Source organism: Apodemus sylvaticus, chromosome 1, assembly GCF_947179515.1.
Source record: "Apodemus sylvaticus chromosome 1, mApoSyl1.1, whole genome shotgun sequence".
Classification (NCBI taxonomy): Eukaryota; Metazoa; Chordata; class Mammalia; order Rodentia; family Muridae; genus Apodemus; species Apodemus sylvaticus.
The window spans coordinates 91,750,572-91,770,078 of record NC_067472.1 but is presented as its reverse complement, the minus strand read 5'-3'; the positions used below and the strand labels follow the sequence as shown (position 1 = coordinate 91,770,078).

At 38.6% G+C, this 19,507-nt stretch overlaps 1 protein-coding gene across 2 annotated transcripts in view; it reads right to left on the bottom strand.

The window, feature by feature from the left end:
- Copb1 (COPI coat complex subunit beta 1) overlaps positions 1–18,594 on the bottom strand; it is a 36,343-nt gene extending 17,749 nt beyond the window's left edge. Inside the window, exons 1-11 of one of the 2 annotated variants that reach the window (XM_052200928.1) lie at positions 18,468–18,594; positions 17,753–17,902; positions 14,001–14,230; positions 13,080–13,249; positions 10,702–10,816; positions 9,638–9,730; positions 4,554–4,691; positions 2,017–2,136; positions 1,213–1,320; positions 982–1,128; positions 445–590 (exon numbers count right to left, since the gene is read on the bottom strand). In XM_052200928.1, the coding sequence (XP_052056888.1) occupies positions 445–590; positions 982–1,128; positions 1,213–1,320; positions 2,017–2,136; positions 4,554–4,691; positions 9,638–9,730; positions 10,702–10,816; positions 13,080–13,249; positions 14,001–14,230; positions 17,753–17,843 (1,358 nt within the window). In that variant the 5' untranslated portion in view covers positions 17,844–17,902; positions 18,468–18,594. The remainder of the gene's footprint in view (positions 1–444; positions 591–981; positions 1,129–1,212; positions 1,321–2,016; positions 2,137–4,553; positions 4,692–9,637; positions 9,731–10,701; positions 10,817–13,079; positions 13,250–14,000; positions 14,231–17,752; positions 17,903–18,467) is intronic. The other variant, XM_052200920.1, reaches the window with a different exon arrangement.
- Between the last annotated feature and the right edge of the window lie 913 nt (positions 18,595–19,507).

The window sequence follows — 19,507 nt, the reverse complement described above, 5'->3', positions numbered from 1 at the left end:
TGTACTGGTCCCATCCTATTTAAGTAGACATACTACAAATCTCTTGTAGTTTATCCAGTAAATGCAATAAATAAAACAAAATTCAACAACCCTTTCTCATAAACAAAGGCTAATGGAATCTAACATATTGTCATATTCAGACTGTTTTTCAAACCTTTTCAATAAATGCTAAGGGTGACATAAATAATAGGTATTCAAAAGGTGATTTTAAGTACAACACTTAAAAAATGTTTCTTGGTCGTTCTGTGATTTACAATGTTTCAGATGTAATTAGAATACTGAAACCTAACTAAAACAATTCTATGCACTACAAACTGAGAATGATGATGATGTTGGTTATTGTATATCTTATTTCCTCTCTATTTTAGTTTCTACTAATTGACTCTTTTAAAATAGAAACTGACAAAAATGCTCAACTTTACATTAGGTTTAGGTTAAACTTACTTGACAGACTTAATAGCATGGAAGACTTCCAGCATCTTCTCAACAATCAGCATTCTCAAGTTGTCGAAGCGCTGAATGGCTTCACGAACAAACTCCAAGACATCAGCAGCAGCTGCTTCATTATTGTCGCTGAGAAATTCCATTAACTAACAAAAAAAAAAAAAAAAAGAGAGAGAGAAATGGGTCAAACAGTTATATAGTTTCCAGGAAGAAAATTATATCAAGTCAGAAATAAATTTATGAACAAAGAATGGAAGTTAGTGACTTTCAAAATATAGAACAAAACCTAAGCTGAGACAGACACTAGTACATAAACAGAAGTCTCAATAGTCTTGTGTGGAGTAAAGTTCTTGATGAGGATTAAGAGAAAGAAATCTGAGTTCTTACCCTCATCAGCATAGGATAAAGATCAAAAATATAAAGTAAGACTTTATATTATTTCGGATGGTTTCAATTTCAGTAGATATAAAATAACTCAAAAACAAAAACAAAAATATCTAGAGAGTCTTCCAGGTAAAATAATAAAGAGTTACACACCACAGGAATAACATTTGCAGCCATATCTGGAAAGCGGACAGAGCAGGAATGCAGTGTTCGCACAAGGAGCTGTCGGTATTTGTCAGTGTCTTCATGTTCAGACACATTATTTGTTTTAATTACTTCCTTCTTCAAGACAATAACCAACTATGGGGGACAAAAGTAAAAACAAGTGAGAATTACATCATATCTGGACCACTTACAAATAATGTCACCAATGTTCTGTTTTACCTCTTCAACATTCCTAGATGAGACAAGATCCAGTGCTAACTGCAGCGTTTTCTTACGCACTTCTAAGTCTGGTGTACTCAGTACTCTAAGAATGTCCATGACCAGATCCTGAAAAAAAACCCAAAACTATAAAGTGATGCCAGTGTTTCTTTTCATGAAAAAAATATTTAATTGTACTACAGTGATTTTTGTCCTCCATCACATCAGTCCTCTGATTAGTAATGGCATTAGTAGTGTAGGAAGAAGTAGATACTGTGGGTCGCCAAGTAAAATGAGACATGAAGTGATGACATCACATATGACACAGCTGAGCTGATAATGTATACTTCGACTCTACCAAGTTTTAGATCCAACTTGTTTCATGGAAAAATACAAAAGTCAGAGGAACAAGCTAAGTGACATTACAACAATGTAACTAGCCACATCCAGGAAGAAGACTTTAGAGGAAATCCAGTTTAGTTAAGCTTCAACAAATCAATGTCATGTAGAAAGACCTAAAAGGAGATGGTGATTTTAAGAGTTATACCTGGGGTTGGAGAGATGGCTCTATGGTTAAGAGCACTGGCTGCTCTTCCAAAGGTCCTGAGTTCAATTCCCAGCAACTACATGATGGCTCACAGCTATCTGTAATGGGGTCCTATTCCCTCTTCTGGTGGTCTGAAGACAGCTACAGTGTATCATATACATAAAGAGTTACACTTCAGTTGCCCAAAATTTACACTGTCAGGCTTCAGGTTCTAGGTTAAATTACCTACAGTGGCAAGGCTTGGGGATGAGCTAACCATAAAGGACAACAGAACTTACCTGGAGGACTCGTTCATGAGCAGGATGCTCTTTTAACTCCACCAATCTGTCCAGGACGATGAGCTTTACATTGTTATCACTCTCTTTAATAATTAAATCAATGTAACACTGAGCAGCAGCCTATAAAAAAAAAGAAATGCGTTCTGGAAAAACAACCATTGTGAAAATAAGAACTGGTCCTCCCTGCTAGGCCACTAAGAAGCTAAAATAAACTCATTCGCCTCTGCACTAGCATTTATGCGTTTCATTTAGAGGTATGTGAGGTCTGGCTTCTAACTGTAACAAGCCTCAGTGTTACTCTAGACTACAAGGCATGGGAAGGATTACAAAGTCAATGATGGAAAGAAACAGCAGAAGAGGGCAGAGAGTCTGAGTCTGCCATTTGACACATTTCACATCAGCAATAAAGGTTAATACTTCTTTATATCTTTTTTTTTTAAAGTTTATTTATTTATTATATGTAAGTACTCTGTAGCTGTCTTCAGACACTCCAGAAGAGGGCATCAGATCTCATTATGGATGGTTGTGAGCTACCATGTGGTTGCTGGGATTTGAACTCAGGACCTTCGGAAGAGCAGTCAGTATTCTTAACTGCTGAGCCATCTCTCCAGCCCTCTTTATATCTTTATTACAGTGATAAGAAGCAAGAACGTAAAGATAATGTTATGAAATATTTTAGTATATATTTAAACTTTTTAGGAGGTAGTGCTGAACCTCTTGCACATCCCAATTAAGTGCTTTAGCAACTGAGCTACATCCCTAGTGCCTTGTTATTGTCTTTACATATGATTTTTAAAGGTATAATGGTTTGTAGAATGACCGAGTTTAAAAACCAGAAGAAAAAATAGCTAATCTAGAAAAGTTCTCAGTGTCAAAGCTGAAACAATTTGAATAGAATGGTAACAGTAGATTATGATACATACACTAAATATTCATACTGATATAAATGAAAAAGTATAGGAAAGAGAAAAATCAATGCTTTCTTACGTAGGAATGCTACAGTAACTTGTACAATGAGGTACTATAAAGCTACCCTTAGAATGTCTAGTAAAAACTATTGCTGAGAAAAATCCATATATCAGTGCTAAAACTAGTGGAAACAAATCTGAGGACTGACAAGAAATCTGCACTCTCAAAGTACCTCAAATATATTCTGAATATAACGAGAAAAATCAGAATAGTAAAGAAATCAGGGAGACAGCCTTGACCTAACTGATCATGGGTAAGGGGTACAGGTACCCTGTACTGAGGACATGTGACAACAGAAGACTCGTTTTGTGCTATTCTTCCCCAAATGCCTAACCTCAGTGATTATGAGAAAACATGAGACAAACTCATGTTCCAGAATCACATATAAACAAACTTGTATTCTTCATGAAGGCATGAAAATAACATTACAGACTAGAGGAGACTCAGCCAGATAACAAAGTAAACTGTGGGATCCTAGAGTGGATCCTGAAACAGAAAAGGGCATTAACCGAAAACCTGAAGAGAAATTTGAACAAAATCTAGTTTCTTTGACAATACTATTTCGATGTGAATTTAGTTTTGACAATTATATGATGATTATACAAGGTATGAACATTACAGGATTCTAGAAGAGGAATGTAAGGGAACTTTGTCCTATTTCTGTGACTTCCCTTAAAGTTTAAAATTATTGCCTGGCAGTGGTGGCACATGCCTTTAATCCCAGCACTTGGGAGGCAGAGGCAGGCGGATTTCTAAGTTCGAGGCCAGCCTGGTCTACAGAGTGAGTTCCAGGACATCCAGGGCTACACAGAGAAATCCTGTCTCGAAAAACAAAAAACAAAAAACAAAACAAAACAAAAGGTTAAAATTATTTCTAAATAAAGTGTTTTAAGTATTAACAGGTAAAACAGGAAATTCAACAATTTATGCCAGCAAGCTTTCTAGAATAATTGTCTCCTGAACATATTAGTATATTTAACAAAGTCTTGATGGACTAAACAAAAGAAATGCAATAATCTATTATTGAAGATCCTCAAAGAAAATTTTTAGTAGTCATCATTATAGATCCAGATTTTAACATAATTATGAAGAATTATGAACTTAAAACATCAATAAAATTCTCTAGAAACTAGAAATACTGTAATTCTCCTCTCTCTTTTCTCTATATGTGTGTGAAAGCAGAGAGAAAAGGCTGAATTATGTAAGAAGGTAAATCATCTTACAAAATCTCTAGTTCTCTCTACCATGTGCCTAAACTGTAGCTGGGTGGCTAAGCATTTAGATGAATGCAGCCCAGCACAAAATTGTATGGACTTAAAGCTTTGTGTGGGTGTGGGTGGATGGGCACACATCCCCACACCCACACCCGAGTTGAGGGGTATTGATATTTCCCCCTCCTCTAACTCAGTTGTGTAATTCTCAAGTGGGGACTTTAGAGATGTCCTGTTAATGATGTCAAATGTTGGACATATCTGTATTAAGTATAGCAAGTAACCATATAAATAACTTCAATGTCATTAAATCATAAGGGATAAGACAGGATGTCTATCATATCATCACCAAAGTACCTTTATTGCAGTTGGTGCACTTGACAGTGTTACCAATGTCCCAGCAGCTTCGTATTTCACAGCAGGACTAGATGACTGCAGTAAGTTATAGATACAGCGGATGAAACGGGCCCTTTCTGATGGATTAGCATGACAGACCTGGAAAAGAGAACATTTCGGCTTCAGCTGATTTCAAGGACATTATATACACATAAAAGGCCACATTCCCAGCCTTTTTACTTTCAGATGACTTTTTTTTTTTTTTGGCTTTCTGAGACAGGATTTCTCTGTGTAACAGCTCTAGCTGTCCTGGAACTCACTTTGTAGACCTGGCTGGCCTCAAACTCACAGAGATCCACCTGCCTCTGTCTCCTGAGTGCTGGGATCAAAGGTATATACCATCTGGCTCCAGATGAAAATTTTAATGCATGGTGACTCTCGCCTTTAATCTCAGCCTTTAGGAAGAGGCAGGCAGATCTCTGTCAAGTTCCAGACCAACTAAGGTTACATACATAATAAGACATTGCCTCAATAAATAATAAGTAAACTACAGTATAAAAGCTAAGAATAATATTTCAAAGAAATAAAAAGAAATACCAGCTAATACTGAGTGATATAACAAACACTGATAGATTCAGAAAGAAATGTGTTTCAAATAACTGTCACAGGAGCTGGTTAGATGGCTCAAAAGCTAAAGATGTTTGAGGAGAAAGCTGGTAATATGAGTTCAAGCCCTGGAACCCATACAAAAGTAAAGGGAAACCATCTATTCCACCAAGTTCTCTAACCTCCATGGTTATGCACACATACCAAAATTAAAAAGCAATTTCAAGCCGGGCAGTGGTGGTGCACGCCTGTAATCCCAGCACTTGGGACACAGAGGCATGCAGATTTCTAAGTTCGAGGCCAGCCTGGTCTACAGAGTGAGTTCCAGGACAGCCAGGGCTACACAGAAAAGAGAAATTCTGTCTGGAAAAACCCAAAACCAATAGCCACTTGTGCATTTATCTGTTTTATCATGTTACATTTTCATTGTTTCACAAATTCTCAGCAGGCTTGTAAAAGATATGAGTATTTTGAACAAGTGAAAGAAAACTCAAAGCAAGAAAAGCTAGAACACACTCACCAACTGTACTAATATAAATGCCCTGATAGACTAGTATATTTTACCTAAATTTTTATTCTGGATGTCAAGCCAAAAAAGAAGACACACTGAGTGGCAGTGGACACCTTTAGTCCCAGAATCAGAAAGTACAGGAAAGAGATTGTGACTATGAGAACAATCTGGATGATATTTACATTTTGTTTTATGAGAACATGATGACAATGAGCTCTTTCAAAAGATATTGCAAACTGAAGTGCAGTCGAGGTAGGAGGACAGCTGAGTCCAGGCGTTCCGGGCTAGTCTGAGTTGCATAGCCAAGACCCTGCTCTCCAGCCTCCACAAAACCCCAACAGCAAAAGTGCTGACCCTCCCCCGGCTTTACTAGCACTAAGGGCAAACCCAGGGCCTGTGTGTACCAGACAGTGTTCTATTAGTGAGCTCTGGCTCAGGTATCAGGGCTTGCTCTTCCTACAATGTCCTGTGAGAATTAGGGGATCACTTAACTTTTAAGGGCAGCGTACCCCAATAACTTCCTACTAGGCTTTACCTCTTATGTTCCAACACCTACACATTGACACACAGTGAGATCCAAGACTTTTGAGGATACATCCAAACCATAGCACCAAGCTTAATGTTTAATTTTTTTATAGTATTTGGTTCATAGTGAAAGAGGTATGTCCCTTTTCTTCTACTTAACTCAGAAGCCATTTAAGGGTTATTAGTTGTAAAACTCTGACAATACAATTAGAAAAGTAGTACTGACAGGTTTGCTCACCATAAGGCTGCCACAAGCCTTAGTTTCTGAAGCACAACAAGGTGTTTTCCATTTTGCTTCACTTTTAAATTATAGTGTATATGTGTCTATGGCATGGGGGGAGCAAAGGGTTGTCCATACATGTGTGGTGGTTGGATGGTATCTTAGCTCCCTCTCCTTCTAACCTTTATGTGGGTTCTGGGGGTGAAACTCAGAATACCAGGCTTATGCCCCAAGTACCTTTGCCCACTGATCCATCTTACTGGCCCCACCTAATCACCCTTTAAAAATTAAACACTTGTAAAGTTTTTTAATTTTTAGTTTTTCAAAATAGTTTGATATATAATAAAAAATTTGCCTTTTATTCTAAAGCCTTATTCGTAATTCACTTAATGACTGGACAGTATACAATAACTTGTTTGAACTGTACTGACAAATTATTTATTATAGACATTTAAAAAGAAAACGCAATAAAGCTATTAAAGAAAAAAAGGGCTTAAAGAGGCATAAATTAACATATTTAGCAATATATCTATCATTAAAACATTATTATTGGGGTTAGTGAGATGACTAAGTGGATTTAAGACACTTGCCACTAAGTCTGACAATCTGAGTTCTATCTATCCCTGGGACCAACACAGTAGAAGGAGAAAAGTGACCCTCAAAGTTCTCCTGGGTGTGCCACCAGCTCACAATAAATATATAAATATCAAGTTAAAACATTATCATAGAAATTGAGGAATATTCTGGAATAAGACTATTTACTTTTGCCTTAAACTGTTGATTTACACATCATAAATTACCATTCTTTTTAAGAATTTTTCATTCTTCTCTCATGTTACATCCTGACTGTACTTTCCCTTCCCTCCCCTCCCCACACTTTCCCTCCCACTTCCTCTCTCCCCCAGATCCACCCTTCTCCACCTCCCCTTAGAAAACAGCAGGCCTTCCATGGATATCAAACAAACATGGCTTAACAAGCTACAATAAGACCAGGCATATACATCACATCAAGGCTGAACAACAAAACCCAGTAGGAGGGAAAGGGTCCCAGAAACAGGCAGGAGTCAGAAATAGGTCCCATTCTTACTACTCAGAATCCCCCCACACCACCAACCTCCTCAGACACAACATATATGCACAGGACCTAGGTCAGACCCCTACAGGCTCCCTGATCTGTGAGCCCCCATGAGTCAGTCAGTTCTGTGGAACTGTGGACTGTGTTCTTGTGCTGTCTCTGACCCCTCTGGCTCCTCAGATCCTTCCTCCCCTCCTTCACAGGACTCCCAGAGCTCCCTCTAATAGTTTGGCTGTGGGACTCAGCATCTTCTCCCACCAGTTGCTGGATAAAGTCTCTCTGATGATTATGGTAGGCTCCAGTTCCAGAACACTCTGCAAGCAGGACACACAGTAGGTCTAAGGTTTTGTGATTGGGGTAGAAGCTCAATCCCTCCATTTGAGGCTTTTCTTGGTTAAAGAAGATGGCTGGTTCAGGCTCCGTGCCCACTATTACTAGGAGTTTTTACTAATCTGCTAGATTCCATGGAATTTCCATTGCACCTTTCCCTGAAATGACCCCCAAATCCAGTGGTTTCTCCCAGTATTTTCTCCCCACTTCCCACCTGATCCATCCTGTTCTCAAGCCTACTTGCCCCCAGTCCATTAAAGAAATCTATTCTCTTTTCCCTTCCCAAGGAGATCCTTGCAACCTCCCTAAAGCCCCCCTTGTTACTTAGCCTCTCTGGGTTTATGGAATGTAGCATGGTTATCCTTTACTTTACAGTTAATATCCACTTACACATGAGTACACACCATGTTTATGTTTTTGGAACTGGGTAACCTCACTCAGGATGATTTTTTTTTTTAATTTTCATCCATTTGCCTGCAAATTTCATGATGTAATTGTTTCATTTTTTTTCTTTTTTCTAAAGATTTATTTACATGAGTAGCTGTCTTCAGACACACCAGAAGAGGGTATCGGATCCTATTACAGATGGTTGTGAGCCACCATGTGGTTGCTGGTAATTTAACTGAGGACCTTTGGAAGAGCAGTCAGTGCTCCATCTCTCCAGTTCAATGTATTTGTTTCTAACAGCCAAGTAGTAGTCCACTGAATTAATGTGCTTTTTTTTTTTTTTAAATCCATTCTTTGGTTAAAGGACATATAGTTTGTTTTCAGTTTCTAGCTATTATGAAAAAGGCTGCTATGAATATAGTCAGGTAAGTGTCCTTGTGGTAGAATGGAGTGTTCTTTGGGTATATGGCCAGGAGTGTTATATAGTTGGGTCTTGAGGTAGAACAATTCCCAATTTTCTAAGAAACTGCCATATTGATTTCCAAAGTGGCTGGACAAGTTTACAATCCCACTAGCAGTAGAGGATGTTTCCTTTGCTCCACATCCTCCCCAGCATGAGCCATCACTTTTATATTTTTGATCTTAGCCATTTTGACAGGTATAAGATAGAATCTTTGAGTTGCTTTGATTTGCCTTTCCCTAATGGCTACAGATGTTGAACATTTCTTTAAGTACTTTAAGTACTTCTTGGCCATTTGAGATTCCTCTGTTGAGAATTTTGTTTAGATCTGTATCCCCAACCCCTTTTAATTATATTATTGGGTTTGTTTATGTCTACTTTCTTGAGTTCTTTATATATTTTGGATATTAGTGCTCTGTGTCAGATGTGGTGACACATCTGGTGAAGTTTTTGATAGTCCTTTGCCTTGTAGAAACTTTTCAGTTTCATGAGGTCCCATTTATTAACTGCTGATCTTAGTGCCTGAAATACTGGTATTCTGTTTAGGAAGTTGTCTCCTGTGCCAACGCATTTAGGATTATTCTCCACTTTCTCTTCTGTCAGGATCAGCATATTTGGTTTTATGTTGAGGTCTTTTATACACATGGACTTGAGCTTTGTGTAGGGTGAAAGACATGGATCTATTTACATTCTCTACATGCAGACATCCAGTTAGACTAGCACCATTTGTTGAAGATGCTTTCTTTTTTTCATCATGTATTTCTGGTTTATCAAAAATCAGGTATCCATAGGTGAGTGAATTTATGTCTGGGTCCTCAATTCATTGATCAGCATGTCTATTTTTATGCCAAAACCACTTGGTATTTATTACTACAGTTCTGTAATACAGCTTAAAATCAAGGATAGTGATACCTCCAGAAGTTCTTTTATTTTATAGGATTGGTTAAGTTGTCCTGTTTTTTTTTTTTTTTTAATAAATTATCGTTCTTACCTTATAAATTAGTTCAACAATAACCAACTGTAGAATGTCTCCAAATGTCTGAACTTGATCAATACATGTACTTAAATAATCCAAAGCTCGATCCTAAAAAAGTAAGTAAGAGCATGTTTATATTCCTCATTTGGTGTAATGAATTAATGCAACACACACACACACACACACACACACACACACTTCCCCAAGTATAAAACTAATGAAGAAATTGAAGCAAAAAAGAATTAACTGAGGGAAAAAAGTGAAAGAAATTAAGGAAGAAGCTAAACAAATACATGTCAGAAAATCAAAACATTCCCTAGAATTGGTCACCTATGTGTGATCTGATTTTTTTCAACTGGCAGGCTAAGGGAAAAAGTCCTAAGTCCTATATGATTCAGCATATTCATGTAACTGAAATAAATCAGCTGTTGAAGCGTGTTATTTCTAATCAGGTATGGTAACATATGCCTGTAAGCCCAACACCTGAGAAGCAGAGGCACAAGGATCACTGCAAATCTGAGGCCAACATGATCTACATAACAAGTTCTAAGCCAGCAGGGAGATTTTGTCTCAAAACTCCAAAATGAATAGAGTATAGCTGTATTTCTATTACTGAGACCTGAAAGAAAAATCTCCCAGACATCCTCATGATCACACAATGTATACACAGAACTATGACCTTAATGTCTCTTCAGTAAAAACATTAATACTTTTTTATTTTTCAAGACAGAGTTTCTCTGTAGCCCTGGCTAACCTGGACATTATTCTATAGACCTCAAACCGTAAGTATTCCAAGTCATCCTACTAATTAAAAACATACTATCTGCTGAGGCTAGGCTTAATGGCACATGCCTTTTATCCTAGCATGTAGGAGGCTAAGGTAAATGGATTTCTGTGAGCTCAAGGCCAGCCTGATTTACATAGTGAGTTCTAGGACAGCCAGAGCTTCACAGTAAGATCCTGTCCCAAAACAAAACAAAATATCGAAACAAAAATCCAAAACAATAAAGAAAACATGCTGAGGACCTAGTTTTAATTTTTGTTTAGCTATGGTAAGAAAGTACTTCCAGGTGCTTTACCTGATCTGCATGAATTAGCATCATAAATGCATTTCTTTTGCAGCTTGCATCCTTCTCATTTACCAGAAAATCATGTATCAGCTCAGGAGCATCAGGTATAAGATGTTCAAAATTTCTTTAAACAAAACAGGTAATATCCATATTAAATAAATGCCCACTTTCCTATTTCAGTTACCTTCCAGACATTAATAACATTAACACTTAAACTCTATAATGCAATACTTTCATTTTTTGGAATTGTACATCAATTAGAAGCATAAGAAACCATAGGTTAAAACTTCATCTATTAACAGTGTTAACTTTACAATATTACAACCTTTCTTAAGAAGTATATAGAGAATAGTCTGTTTTCATTATCTATGCAGTGTATTCACTAACAACACCAGTTTATAAACTCAAAGGTATTTATAGTACCTAGAATGATAAATATTAAAGAATACTATACAGGAGCAGGAGAGAAAATTCAGTGGTTAAGAGCTCTGGCTGCTCTTCCAGAGGACATGGAGTCTATTCTCAGCACCCACATGATGGTTCACAACTGCTATAACTCCACTTCTAATGTTATCTGAAGCTCTCTCTGGCCTTCTTGAGCATTAGGCACTTAAGTGGTAAGCATACATACATGTAGGCAGAACACCTATATACATAAAACAAAACAATAAGTTAAAGAAGGGATATATAATAAAATATATATTAGAATCTGTTATCATAGTTCCAAAAATTCTTAACTGCATCATACGGCCAAGAGACTGTTTAAATTTTCAATTGTCTTATAACTGTTTCCATTTTTATATTCCCTTTAAAGCTCTGAAATATATATAGTGCCTATGGTAACATTCAAGAATTCAATACATTATCAACAAAATATCACTTCTGTCAACATATAGCATAACATTAAAATAAATAAAATAGTATTTCAGCCAAGTAATATGTCAAAGAACAGAGATGCTTATAAATATATTTCAAGGGCTCAAGAGATATATTAGCTGGTGAAGTACTCTCAGACCTAAGTTCTATTCCTAGAACTTACATTAAAAAAGGGGGGTGGATGGGACAAAATGATGGCTCAGCAGTTAAGAGCACTGGCCTTATGCTCATGGTACATGCCTTTAATTCTATTACTCGGGAGGCAGAGGCATGTGGATCTCTGTGAGTTCGATGTCAGCCTGGTGTAATCCCAGTGCTGAGGAGGTGAAGACAAGAAGATACCTGGGGCTCTCTAGTCAGTCAGCCTGGACACTTGGTGAGTTCCTCAGTAATGAGAGCCCTCATGTCAAAGTTAAAGGTTGATGGTGCCTGAGGAACAATATCTAATGTTCTCTGTCCTGAGAATGCGTGTACACACACACACACACACACACACTCATATAAACATGCACATGCACAGACACAAAATAATACATATCCTAGTTAAAGTGGCAGTGCTAGGACTCCAACCCAGGGCATGCTCACACATTCTAGGCAAGGACTCTGCTACTGAGCTCTATCCACTACCACCCCATTATCTACTTCTAAATGGACTGGCAGCCATGATTTAACAATTTAGTAATCTAGCCTCCTTTGAACTTTATAACTGTTTTAAAGTTCAACATCTTCAGCTTTATTACCAAAGCCTTCTTCCTGCTAAGCAAAACATTCACTGAGCCACGTTTCCAACCCTTTTCTATTTAGAGAGTCATTAAATTGCTCAGACTGCCTCAAATACATCATCCTCCTGACTCAGTTTCCCTAGAAGCTGGACTTAGAGAACACACCACTGGTCCAGGTAAATTTTCAACTGTTATAATAAGAATCAGTTAAGAATCACAGTTCTTCCCAGCACTTGGAGGCAGAGGCAGGCGGAGTTCTTGAGTTCGAGGCCAGCCTGGTCTACAGAGTGAGTTCCAGGACAGCCAGGACTACACAGAGAAACCCTGTCTCAAAAAAACCAAAAACCAAAAACCAAAAAAAAAAAAATCACAATTCTTTTCAGTAAAAGTATCCTTCTTTAAAGCCTCTAAGACCAGACCCACATTGTTCAAAAGAATTTTAAACAAGGTAAAAAATGTAATGCCTTTAGCAAGTGAATAAATGAACTAAGTGAACTACAGCAATACAATTAGGAATAATGGTTATGGTCTTAAACTAGAAGGCACACAACAATCTTAAGGGGCACTGTGCCATTCAAGCTGACCGGTGTCATGCATAAACTAGGACCCACTGATGCCAGATGTTTTTGACTTCTCCATGGTAACAGTGTAATGACAGTAAGAGAAACAAATACTGTATTGATTAGTAAAACATATCTACAAATACATACATTCTGTAGCAAACCACACTGGAACCTTTAATCTAAAGCACTGAAAACAGAAATAAAGCAAAGGAGTATCCTTTCTCACCTGTAGATGGTATAGATGGCCAAAACAGCGTTTCTCCTAACATAGCTGTGACGATGTTCCAAACAAGCGCGGATAGCAGGCATTAAAGGTTCCAGCAATTCTGCTTCCTTCAATTTGCAGAGGAAACGAAGAGTAGATCCACGAATAAACTCATTAGGATGCTGGAGGTCCTGATATAAAAATTACAGCAAGAAATGTTGAGTTTCAACTTTAAAACACCTTACACTTACTTATTCGTGTGTGCATGTTGTGTACACTTGAACACACTGTGGAGGTCAAAGGACAACTTGTGGAATCAGTGGATCCTGGGAGTCAAATTCACTTTACCTGCTTAAGCTCACAGGCTTAAGTTTCAACTTTTTATAAAAATCAAATTTTAAATGTAAAACTTTCTAATTTGAAAAAAATTAAAGGCAGATTTAGGAAAAAGACCTAGATTACTGATTTCCTTCTGATTCTTCTTGATTAAAACAATTTTTACTCATTTTACCACTGTCTTTTAATAACATAAAATACACAGAAAATGTTAGAAAGGGCAACAAAATAATTTTAAGTAAACGTTACAAGCACATTCAATCTTTTTATATTACAGTAAGATGTTGTCATCTACAAAGTTTGCTCTGAGATTTATGCAATAGTTACCAAGAAAAAGGAAAACCAAATAAAAATCTGCCATAAAATCCACCAAAAAGTATTTGATAATAGGTTAGGTTTTTATGTTGGCCTTCACTGCTAGCCCCAGCCTCAGGCAGTCTAAGCCCAAAAGCCATAGGCTGAACACATTTTTGAGTTTACAATTTCAATAATAAATATTTATAATTTTTCATTTCATCAAACATTTAATTTTGAAAACTAACAGTATCCATTACAGCAATTTTCTAATTACAAATCAACAAAGCAAACAGTTATGGTTTGGTTTACCTTTCTGTATGCATCGCACACAAGAATCATTTCATGTAAGAGCCTCCCATCTGGAGTTGTTTTAGGAACAATCTCCCAGAAGACCAGAAGCAACTTTTTGATGGTATGATCCTGAAGAGGCAGCACAAAGCGAATGATCGTCATCAGGAGTCCGGGAAGCTTTTCCCCATTCAGAATCATAATGATCACTTTCTTCAAAGCTTCAGTCTTTGACTTTACATCACCTTTCTCTGATTCAATAATTTTAAAAAAAGCACAATTATTTCCAAACTAAGTTCCTCAGTTTAAAAAGCTATGAACAAAACAAACTAAATTTACTATCAGCTGTGGTAACAAGGTTACAAATCCAAACAACCTGTCTGTGACTCTATTTTGTCTCTGAATCTCAGATACCTTATATATGATTTGAAAGTACTGGATCAGACTTCTGGTTCCTAAGCAACTGAGTTAATGTAGAGTTCCTGAACCTACAGCTAAAGCACATGGTAGCAGACACCAAGTATCTTAGCACACGAGAAGTTAGAACAGTTCAATCTTCACTTCAAGGCCAACTCTAGGCAGGGCTATACAGTAAGACCTGGTCTCAATCCCATACTCTAAAATCATACGGCACATCTTTTTCCTTCTTAGTACTATGTACTGAATTCAGAGTCTCTGTTTCAGCAGGAACTACAAGCTCTTATCACTAGGAATGGCCCATATATACTTAAAAGGAGCAGAGCACGAGCTTTCAAACTTCAAAACATATGTCTGTTTCTTTTGCAAAAATGTTTTCAAAATGAAAATATAAACATGTAGGGAATGCTCATGTTTAGTTTAGTATTAACTTCATTTATTTGTTTATACCTACTTATTACCTTCAGGAAATTGTGAGCTATATTTAAGTATCATACATTAAACTATGCAAGAAATTATAATGTTTTGAAGAACAAGTAATTAAATGATTTTATTTCTTTAGTTTTATTAGACTGAGATATTATCCTATTTCTGTAAACCAATATTACAAGTCTAAAGGGAAAAAATCCTTTTTCATAAGACAAAAGGTCTACTAGAGACATTCTCAAAAATTCTAGAGGGCAGGCTGGAGGTCGATGGCTTAGTGGTTAAGGCTCTTAGAGAAGTCTGAAGCTCAGTCCCAACAGCCACATCAGGCAGACACAACCACCAGTAACTCCAGCTCCAGGGGATCCTTCTCTCTTCTTACCCAAGAGGACCTGCACTAATGTGCACATATCCCCACACAAGCACATATATAATTTACAAAAAATATTTAACAAAACTCTAGAAAAATTAAGTACTTATAACTATAAGCGAGTGTGAAATATAAATGAGTCTCCTGATTTCTCAATTTTCACGACAAACTATCATCATTTACTTGAATTCTAGCTGTCTTTTTAAAATTTAACTACTGCTGTATTTATATGTGCATGTGAGCGTAGACACATATGCTACAGCATGCATGGAAGTCAACTTCCAGGCTAAGTCTCTTTTCCATCATGCGTTCCAGAGATTTAACTCAGGTTGTCAGGCTTGGGTGATAAAGCTTTCCACTTCCTGAGCCATCTTCATGGCCTAATCCCAGTTCCTGCTTTCTTTAAAGTTATTTTATGTTTTGTGTGTATCGGTGTTTCTCCCAGAACCTATGTCTGTGGATCATATCCACGTAGAGTTCTTGGAGACCAGAACATATGTCTGTGGATCATATCCATGTAGAGCTCTTGGAGACCAGAAGAGGGCATCATATCTACTGGAACCAGAAGTACAGTTTGGAAGCAGCCATGTATGTGCCAGGGACTAAATCCTGGTCCTCTGGAAGACCAGTTTGTGCTCTTAACTACTGAGCCATCAATCCAGCCCCTAATCCTATCTTCTTAAACTGTGAGTCATACTCAATTTGGGGTAGCACAACTGAACATAAAATTTGGCATCAGTGAAGTTTCTAAACACACACACATAACACGCAATTCAAAATCATTTAATGAATCCAGTATTTCTGGTAGTATTTGCCAATGCTGCACTGTATGACTTCACTATAGTCTTAGTTTTGAGCACATGACATGTTTACATTTCACCGGACACGCCCTTATAACACATAACACCAATGTTTGAAGCACCCCAACTCAGATCCCAAACTATTATATGTTATGAGCTACAGCTTTTACTATACTTACAAGTTTCTTTGTTTTCCTATGGTCATTCCTAAATGTAAGTATCAAATTAGTCTGTGATTGAATTGTACTATCATAATGTGTGATTAAAATGTATTCTTTGCATGGGCATAGTGGTGCACATCTTTAATCCCAGTACTTGGGAAGTTGGTGGATCTCTGAGTTCAAGGCCAGTCTGGTCTACAAGGTGAGTTCCAGGAGAGCCAGTGCTGTTACACAGAGAAACCCTGACTCAAAAGAACGAAACAAATAAAAAAATTGTTGTCTGGCGGGGCTGGAGAGATGGCTCAGTAAGTAAAGCGCTGGCCACATAAGCAATGAGGATCTGAGTTCAATCTCTAGCACCCATGTAAAAGTCACACACAGCACATGCCTAGAACCTAGGTACTGGGGAGGTGGAAACAAGTGGATCACTAGGACTTGCTGGTCAGCTGTCTAGCTAAATCAGCAAGCTCAGGGTCAATGAGAGCTCCTGTGTCTAAAAAGAATATGAAGGGACCTACTGAGCATGCTCAGCAGGGAAAAGGCACTTGCTGCCAAGCTTGACCTCCTGGGTTCACTGCCTAAAACCTGCACGGTAGGAGAGAGCTGACAGCCACAAGCAGTCCTCTGATGGCTACACTAGTGCTATGCGTGTTTGTCTCCCCACTTCCCACTAAACAACAGTAAAGAACAGGACTGAGGACTGGAAACACCTCAGCAGCTAACAGCATATAATGCTCTTGCAGAGAACCCACATCGAGCGGCTCACAACTGCCTATAACTCCAGTTTCAGGAAGAACCTACACGTCTGGCCTTCCAGGGCATTTATACACATGGGCTCCTCCCCATATACATTATTAAAAATAAATCTTATAAAAATTGAAAGTCTAAAAAAACAAGTAAGGTGGACTATGACTGAGGAAGGCACCTAAGGTTTACCTCTGGCCTCACATACAAACTCACATCACGCATACATGAGTAGCACACATTTGTGCACTTACATACATAATAAATAAGAAACTTCTTCAGGTGAAAAGGGGTTGAGAGTAGAAAGACATTAAGAAGTATTAACTTACATCATCATAGAACTTGAAAGCAAAAGGTGATTAGTGGCCTGTACCTGTAATCTCAGCCCTTGGGAGGCTGAATTATGCGAACTGACATAAGTTTGAGGCTGCCCTGGCCTATTAGTGAGTTCCAGGCCAGCTGGGGAAAGAGTAAGGCTTTCAAGAAGGAAAAAGGAAAAAGAAAAGAAAAAAAGAATTGTGGTTCACAGAGCCTAGGAGGAGAATAAGAAGGAAAGAAGGCTGGGAGAGGCTGATTGATCAATGGCTACTGAGTACAAGATTAAAAAGTTCTGGTATGACACTATATACTACAACTAATAACTATATACTATATATTTTTTTAAAAATCTCGATTAAAGGATGTGAAATGTTTTCACAACGAAGAAAAGATGAAGTATGAGATAATTATATTTGACAGGATTTAAATATTAGACAATACAGATATGTATTAAAAACACCACATTATTTTGTCCAATTTTTACGTTTTTAATCTATCAATTAAAATGATTCCTGTTTGAGTTAAGAAACTATTTACCCAGGTCATTTTTTAAGCTGATTTCAGAAGGGGGTTCTGAATCCATTGGCACGTTAATTAACGTATAGCACACGTTCTCAGCTGCCGTCATGGTTTCTGTTTATAATCAACCCAATACAAGATGAAAAAGACGAAAGGTGCCAGGAAAATCTACAAAAATGAATACAAATATCATTAGAAACGAAGACAAATTCCTCACATTAGTAGTGATCTTCTATATTGCTTGAAGTTCTTTCCGTGTGACTTTTGAGGGTGTCGATCTGTAGAGCGCTCCCCACCTTCTCCCTCCATGAACTCTAGTGACAATCACTCAGTCCCCGTACTCGTCCACTCCCCGGCCCAGGGCGTGAAAAGCTGTGGAGTCGAGGTCCACACCACAGTGACAACCCGGAGCACCACGTCACGGGGCCGTGATTGCCAACTTAACAACACAGTCGGATCTGCTCCAGGAGAGCGGCCCGCGAGCGAAGACGCTGCAGAACCTTGGGCCTCCTCCGCCGTGGCGGGTCCCCCGTGGGTGAGCCCCGACCGACCCTCCCCGGCCTCCGTCCACGCAGGGCTAGGCCTCAGGCGGCCCAGACCCGGGTCCCACGGCCCAGCTCCCCGCCCCCACCGCCCGTCGCCGCGGCCTAGTCAAGCGCCCGGCATCTCCCCATCCGGCGGCTCGCCGACCTCGCGCGACCGCCGCAACCCCGTGACTCGGGGTCTAGGCCGCTACCTGGCTCCGAGGGGCGGGGGCCGGGAAGGAACCGTGGGACCGTCAACTACCGGTCCAGACAGCCGCTGCCGCGACGGCTCCGCCGAGTCCTTGGCTGACGTGGAAGGGGGCGGGGAGACCAGCCAGGATGCAGCTACAGAGCCTATACGGAGACCCAGAGAGGACAAGCCACTTCCGTTCTGCGCTGCGCCCTGGAAGTGTATGCAGTTTTCTTCCCCTCTCAGGGTTGGTTTCTACTGCAGTGTGAACGAGTATTTTAGTTTTCCCAGTGAATTAGGAGCTGACTTAAGCGCTGTGGTTAGTTAGCAGTTCCTTAGAAATTGTCTTCCCAGGAACTAAAACTTGTACAAAAACGAAGCAGAGAAGTCCCGCAGACTTTCTTCTTCCTCTCACTTATAAATTGGAAACTCAACCAATTCTTAGGCAGATGATTTCAGATATTTTAATAAGACGACTAGGTTATATGAAAATACACTTGAGGGCTTAATACCTCTGGTGATCTGAATCTGAGATTATTCATTTGACCTGGAGTTATTGGAATATGAGAAGTTGTCTGGCAACTATCATTTCGACTCTTTATTCAAGAATGGCCTGTTGAATGGCTTTATTCAACAATGGCTCTTTCAGAGCATCCATTACATTAAAAAATTTTAATTATAAAGGGAGAGAGTCAACATCAAAAGATTTTGCTTCTCTTCGAAGACTGACTAGTTATAGCTATACTTAGACATAGCACATTAGATTTTGCTCATTTGTAGTTCCATATCTTATCCCGATGACCTGGTCAGTTATTAATAACAAAATATTTGAAATCCTCGACAGCATCTTCTCAAATTGCCGCACTGATCTTGGAAGGTGGTCTTCAGTTTCTGAGACGTTGGAATTACCACATGGATACATATTGTGTATACAAAACCTGCTAGCCTCACTTGGGGGACACAGAATACAAATTGTTTTCTCAGCTACCTGGAATGCAGCTATTCTGACAATTCCCTTTTCTAGAAACATTGAGTTTAAAAAACAAATCCTCCAGCACT